This window comes from Aquila chrysaetos (genome assembly GCF_900496995.4).
Source record: "Aquila chrysaetos chrysaetos chromosome W unlocalized genomic scaffold, bAquChr1.4 W_unloc_2, whole genome shotgun sequence".
Classification (NCBI taxonomy): Eukaryota; Metazoa; Chordata; class Aves; order Accipitriformes; family Accipitridae; genus Aquila; species Aquila chrysaetos.
In genome coordinates, this window is record NW_024470322.1 from 4,353,708 (window position 1) to 4,360,913 (window position 7,206).

Below are 7,206 nucleotides of genomic sequence, written 5' to 3' on the forward strand. Positions count from 1 at the left end.
AGGCATCAGAAGGGGTCACGGCCGCGCAGACAGCAGCGACTGCCTGCCGTTCCACCCTCATTGCCTGCAGCACATCCCGAACTACCTTCCAGTGCGTTGCGTATTTGATTGCTTCCTTTGTCTTATCTCCCCCGGCGCTAATAGTGTCCCACAGCGCCTTGCCTACATCGTCCCAAGTTGCTACTTCAAATGCAACATTTATAATCGGAATAAGTTCTCTCTCCCAAGCCCATAAAAGTAATCCCTTTATAATGGAGTTATCACATTTTAACCCTCTCTTAGAGAGTATATGTTGAAGGAGATTTAGGACCGCTTCTTGCTCTTTGTCCAACCCCATCTCCTTCTCCGACCGCTCACCTGATTAGGGCGAGATCCACCAGGGTAAGATTCCCCTTTTCCACCGCGCGCGGGGTCTTTGTCAGCCCCAGCCCAGCTGGTCATCCTGCCGGGGCAGCAGGGATAATTTCGGCCGGCTTCTCCGCTCCCTCTCTCCGTCGGCTCTCGTCGAAGAATTCAACACCGATCCGAGGGTCCCTGTTTGGGCGCCAATTGCGGAGGCACAGGACAACACACACAGACCAATGTGATCAGGTGAAGCCCACTTTACTAGAGCATCAGACATCATTTTATACATTAGTTACATCTGTACATGCGTTTAGCTATTTTACTATTGGTTGCACACATTATTCATGCACTGTCCACGCGCCTAAATACACCTAATGATTGGTTATATCAACACTGTACACGCGCATAAACATAAAACATAATTGGTTAGACTAACTAAAACATACGAGACTTGTTTCAGTCTAATTGGTCAAGATAAACTGCCGAAGTGAGGTTGTTTGTGCCAAGTTCTCTTTATCGTGGAATGCGCACCTGTGTTTTTCTAATTGGTATCTTTCTTATTTTTGTCTTCTGTTTATTCTGTTCAAGGCCTTCTAAAGGCATCTGGAATGCTCTTGTGACCGTTAGCTAAAAATGTTCCACAACAGGCAGGTGTTCAGCCATCTCCAGGAAAGCAGGGCTCCATCACGCATAACGGTGACTTGGGAAGACAAACGCCATTACTCCGAACGTGTCCCCCCCTTCCTCCTTCTTCCCCCAGCTTTTATTGCTGAGCATGATGTCATATGGTCTGGAATATCCTTTTGGTCACTTGGGCTCAGCTGTCCCAGCTGTGTCCCCTCCCAACTTCTTGTGCACCTTCAGCCTACTCGCTGCCTGGGCAGTGTGAGAAGCAGAAAAGGCCTTGACTCTGTGTAAGCACTGCTCAGCAATAATGAAAACATCCCTGTATTATCAACACTGTTTTCAGCAGAAATCCAAAACATAGCCCCATACTAGCTACTATGAAGAAAATTAACTCTATCCCAGCCAAAACCAGCACACTCAGTTACCATCTAAAGTCCTTGGGTATCTTCCTAGTTCATTCTAAATATACCATTCTTGAGTTTTCTGCTTTTGCTCATGTTGTGAACAGCTTGGCACGTGTCTGCTGCATAAATCTGATGAAGATGTAGAACTTCCTGGAGAAGAGAAGGCTCTGGGAAGACCTTATTGCAGTCTTTCAATATATAAAGGGGGCTTATAGGAAAGAGAGAGAGAGACTTTTTACTAGGGCCTGTACTGACAGTACAAGGGGCAACGGTTTGAACTGAAATAGGGTAGATTTAGATTGGACATTAGGAAGAAATTTCTTACGATAAGGGTGGTGAGACAATGGAACAGGTTGCCCAGATGCCGTGGTTTAACCCCAGCCAGCAACTAAGCACCATGCAGCCGCTCACTCACTCCCTCCCCACCCAGTGGGATGGGGGAGAGAATCGGAAGGAAAAAGGTAAAACTTGTGGGTTGAGATAAGAATGGTTTAATAGAACAGAAAAGAAGAAACTAATAATGATAACAACAAAAATAATAAAATTACAATAATAAAAGGATTGGAATATACAAGTGATGCACGATGCAATTGCTCACCACCCGCTGATTGACACCCAGTTAGTCCCCGAGTGGCGATCCCTCCCAGCCCCACTCCCCCCAGTTTATATACTAGATGTGACGTCACATGGTATGGAATACCCCATTGGCCACTTTGGGTCAGCTGCCCTGGCTGTGTCCCCTCCCAACTTCTCGTGCCCCTCCAGCCTTCTTGCTGGTTGGTCATGAGAAGCTGAAAAATCCTTGACTTTAGACTAAACATTACTTAGCAACAACTGAAAACATCAGTGTTAGCAACATTCTTCTCATATTGAATCCAAGACATAACACTATACCAGCTACTAGAAAGAAACTTAACTCTATCCCAGCCGAAACTAGGACACTAGAGAAGTTGTGGTTGCTCCATCATTGGAAACGTTCACAGTCAGGTTGGACGGGGCTTTGAGCAACCTGATCTAGTGAAAGATGTCCCTGCCCATGGCAGGAGGGTTGGATTAGATGACCTTTGAAGGTCCCTTCCAACCCAAACCATTCTATGATTCTATTATTGTAACTTAGGGGTTTCCCTGCATACTTAATTTAATGAGCTTTAAGAGGGCAGAAATAAGGGGCCTTTCAAGCTCCAGTTGAGGCCATTCCATTAAAAATGAGAGTGATGTCACCATGCCCTCCAAACCAATGAACAGTATTATACATGCATCTCTTTCCTCAGGTTAATCAGGTCAAAACCCCTTCATGTTTAAGACTTCCATGCCTAAAACTGTTCCAATTGCTAGACTGATAGTGTGTGGGAGTCCTTCTCCATTTCTCTTAACTATGGAAAATATTGCAAGCATCCATCATGCTACAGAAAATACAAGGGGAGCATGAGTAGCATTTGGTTACAGTAATCTAGCCTTCTGGTTCCTTTACAAGTTACAATTTTTGTATCTCTGTGTCACTGGATAAAGGAGAAATCCACATTGAACAGGAAAACTAAACCCAGGTTCCTAATTCCTAGACTAATGCTAATAAGCAGGAGGCTTTTACACTAAAACAAACACCTCACCCCCTGCCATGTAGTTACTAGTGTCATGAAAGAACAAACAAGAGTTTCATAAAGTCAGGATCTAGTTCCCTAATGTGGGGGACAATGATGATGATTTCAGATGTGTTTGACAAGAGGTAGGAAAGAGAAGTTTAATTCTTGCACTGCTTCTATAGAGAAGCTCGAGTACTTCATTCTACTCTCTCACCTCAGTAAGGAAGATGACATTTTATATTCAGTGCTTTCACCAGCTTCCCTCCCTAACAAGGTCTGTAATTCCCAAAGAAACTAGATTAAAGAAAGAAAAAAGACAAGTCACTACTGGTATCCAGATGTCATCACCTGTTTTTAAACTGCAAGAGGGAAAGAAATTCTCTGCTGCTGCGGGCGCCCACCTCACACCGTTGAGGAACGACGGCCCCTGCGCCGCCGGGTAACACAACACGCCGCTACACAACAGCACAGGCTGCGTGCCCAGCCAAGGACTGCGGGATGTGCTGCTAAAATTAGAAGTGACAGTAGAGCTACTTATCCTCTCTTCCCGCCTCGGTGTGCAGGGTTGCGGGGTGATTTGGTTTTGCAGCTGCACGGGGACGTCCCCCAGGCGGGCCCGTCACAGCCCCTTCCTCGGGGGAGCCTCACGCGAGCGGTGACGACCAGTGCTGGTCCCGGATGGGAGTTTCCAGTCAGGCGCGACATAGTCACCCCAACGCGGGTCCTTGCGGCCGCAGCTAACCGGCGCGGCGCACGACAGGCCTCTCTTTTTTCAGCTTGACAGGCGTGGTGGCAAGATGGGTGAGTGTTGTAGCGGCGACCTTGGAGGGGATGGGGGGAGAAGGAGAGACAGAGACGTAGCGGGGACCTTGGAGGGGACTGGAACGGGGGGGAGAGGGGAGTGTGTGTGTTGTAGCGGCGATCTTGGGGGCACTGGGACTGGGAGAGTGTGTGTGTGCGTGTGCGTGCGTGCGCGCGGGGAGAGGCGGCCCAGAGCGCTCCCCCTCATTGTCCCGCGAGTCTCCTCCACTGGCTCTGGGCCCTTGCGACGTCCCTAGGCTTCGGTGTTAGCAGTGCCTCCATTAGCCTTTCTCCCCTATTCCCCCTTGCTGCCTGTCGGTAGTGATATTGTGGGTCCCTGTTGTGCCCCCCCCCCGCGCGCGCGCGCGGGGAGGTCTGCGGTCTCGCGTGCCCCGCGGCCGTTGATCGCCGCTGGGTTGCCTCCCGAGGCCCGCGAGGGGCGGTGACGGCAGGAGCTGCTCGGTGACCTCCAGGTCTCTGCCGGTGTTTTCTAGGGAAGTGCCGTGGGCTCCGTACTGCTCGGAAACTCCGCAGCCACCGCCGCGATCAGAAGTGGCACGACAAACAGTATAAGAAGGCCCACTTGGGCACTGCGTTGAAGGCCAACCCCTTTGGTGGCGCTTCTCACGCCAAGGGAATTGTTCTGGAAAAAGTGTGGGTAAAACTTCGTGGAGCGCACCTTTACAGCCTCGCAGGTGCTGGGGGTAGTTTGCCGTGGGATGGGGACAGCTTGTGCTTGTGCCAGGTTAGGGGTATGCGAGAGCATGCTCAGCAGTGAGCCAAGTCGTGGCACAAGCACCTGGTGCTTGTGTCTGACCCACAGCCACCTAATGTACAGTGTAGGCTATTCTGGGTTGTAGTCCTTGAAGTCACCAGGAAAATTCCTGGTAATTTGGGACCTTTGAAAGATCCCATATGCGACTTTAAAGAAGAAACACCTCCAAGTTGCTTTTTCTAAATATGTTAGAGTTTTTCTACCTGAAGTATGACAAATTTTTATTATTTTGTAGCTTCTATATACTAGATTGAAAACAGTTGGGTTTTTTAGGTGACAATGCTAAAGGTATTCTCATATACTCAGTGTTGGGTTTGAAATTGTGTATAACCTTTAGAAGAAGAAGAATTTTACTTAACATTTAAGTTTAGTTTGGGTGGGGGGTTCAGCGTGTGTGCTTTGTTTGATGCAGTCAGCAAGTATCAAAGGTTCCATCTGCTTGTGTTCTGGCTTTCTGTTAGTAACTTACAATTTTTGTTAGGATACTCTCAGGACTCCAAGGTGTTTCTTTTTCTTTTCCAAATTTTTAATGACTGAGTTAGTATTTGTCTCTAGAAGACTTGCTTTCGATTTTTACTCTGTTTAGTAACTAAGTCTTTGGATATTGCATAGCTCTATGTAGATCACTAATAGTTTTTGCTTTTGAAATACACGTGACTTATGGTTAGTACAAAATAACATAGTGATTAATGGTATTGTAATGAATATCTGCTAATTTATCAAACAGATTTTTGCTAATATATTTTCATGCACTTCTGTTTTAGTGGAGTAGAAGCTAAGCAGCCTAACTCTGCCATCAGGAAATGTGTCAGAGTCCAGCTGATCAAGAATGGCAAAAAAATAACAGCTTTTGTTCCCAATGATGGTTGCCTGAACTTCATTGAGGTGAATAATTTTCAAGAAACAACCTATAGAAAGCTGTGTGTGAAAGTAAAGAAACACATAATTGATAGAATCAGGTGATGGCTAGACAAGGGTTCATGGCATTCTGAACCGTGTATATCTTAATGCTGTATCTGCAGAAGCAGATGAGAAGTGCCAGAGGTGGTTTTGTACTTTTCACTTGCTAAGGTAAGCTGGTCCTCAGCAGTACTCCTGCAAGCTAAATGATACCTCAGCTTATGTTTCCCTTCTCCAAAATACTGAGAGGGATAATCCATAATTCATGTATATCTATCAATAGACTTCAGCATTTACTGTCTTTCCACCCTTTCCTTAGAAAGTCTCTGATGTGGCTCAAATTTAATGTAAATTAATTTAGAAGTATGTACAGGTTTAATGTTTATAGCTCTGTTTTTGCACTGTCTTTCATTCTAGGAAAATGATGAAGTTCTGGTTGCTGGTTTTGGTCGGAAGGGTCATGCTGTCGGTGACATTCCTGGAGTTCGCTTCAAGGTTGTCAAAGTAGCCAATGTTTCCCTGTTGGCCTTATACAAGGGCAAGAAGGAGAGACCAAGATCATAAATTGATGTGCCAAGAATATAAATTAAAATTGTATTTGGAAAAACTCTTATACCTGTTATGTAAGGCTTATGATGTGGTGATGTGGGGGTTGATGGTTGTTGTGGTGGTGTTTTGGGTTTTTTTGTTTGTTTTTTTTTTTTTTAACAACATATCTGCAAGTGACATAACTCACATGTCAGGGCATGCTGTCGTCTTTTTTTTCTTTTTTTTTCTTTTGTATGTTTGCAGATGGTGTTTTCTTTTGTAAGAAAGCTTTGCTTTAGACTGACAGAAGAAAGCCAGAGCATCTTTATAACCAGTAGGTGAGCTTAATAAGCACTTAAGCATTTGCAAATTTACCTTTGTGTTCAGCAGAACTACACAGCTACCTACCTGCCAGGACCTTCAGAGACTTGCTTCACAGAATGCAAGGGTGTTTTAGTGCTTTGTGCACCATCCTTGATTGCCAGCATCTCCATGAAGGCTACTTCAGCCTAATAACTAGAGTAGCAACTGTGTTGTCATCGGGATGGATTGATAAATCCCTCTTCTGTAGACCCTTTTTCCTGAAAGCAGCCATGAAGAGGGCCCATGAAACTAAATTTCTGAATTCTTAAGCTGCCACTTATGCAGAACTGTAAAGATTTTGAAGCTGGGGTCCAAGTATGGCAGTGTATAACATAGAACTAATTGGGACTCTGATCTAAGTAGGCTGTATTGTAGGAGAATTAAAAAAATCACTAATTTTTGCTCCATCGCCTACCTAGTTTACAAGGGCTGGAGTGCTGAAAGAGCATTAAAACATAAAACCCTGTTGTATGATCCTGGTGCACATCAGGTGATCCAGTACAGAGCTGACAGGTGCTACATGCACCAACAGTGATGGTAATACTTGCAACAGCTACATCTTCTAGTGATGATGTCAGCTGATGCTAGCAGGTTTTGAAATGCCATGCCTAGGTATACATGATGACGTGGTGATGGGTGTCGTGGTTTAAGCCCAGCCGGTAATAAAGCACCACACAGCTGAGAGAAGGGGAGCCAAAAGAATCTCAGTAGATATAGTAGATATAGGGGATGAAATATGATGTTTGACACTTACATTGTTGAAATTAGCTGAGGTAGAGACAGTTCCTGATAAGAAGCAGGAGCTGGCCCCAAGAACCAGCCAAGACTGGCCTTATGGCTTGGCTGAATACCAAGAAACCACTGAGCCTGCGCAAGAAAAGAG

At 45.6% G+C, this 7,206-nt stretch overlaps 1 protein-coding gene across 1 annotated transcript; it reads left to right on the forward strand.

Moving 5' to 3' along the window:
• Positions 1 to 3,626: 3,626 nt before the first annotated feature.
• On the forward strand, positions 3,627 to 6,045 carry LOC121232964 (40S ribosomal protein S23). The gene is made up of 4 exons (XM_041121537.1): positions 3,627 to 3,757; positions 4,252 to 4,411; positions 5,297 to 5,417; positions 5,850 to 6,045. The coding sequence occupies exons 1-4, from the start codon at positions 3,754 to 3,756 to the stop codon at positions 5,994 to 5,996; spliced, it is 432 nt and encodes a 143-aa protein (XP_040977471.1). The 5' UTR covers positions 3,627 to 3,753; the 3' UTR covers positions 5,997 to 6,045.
• Positions 6,046 to 7,206: the final 1,161 nt, after the last annotated feature.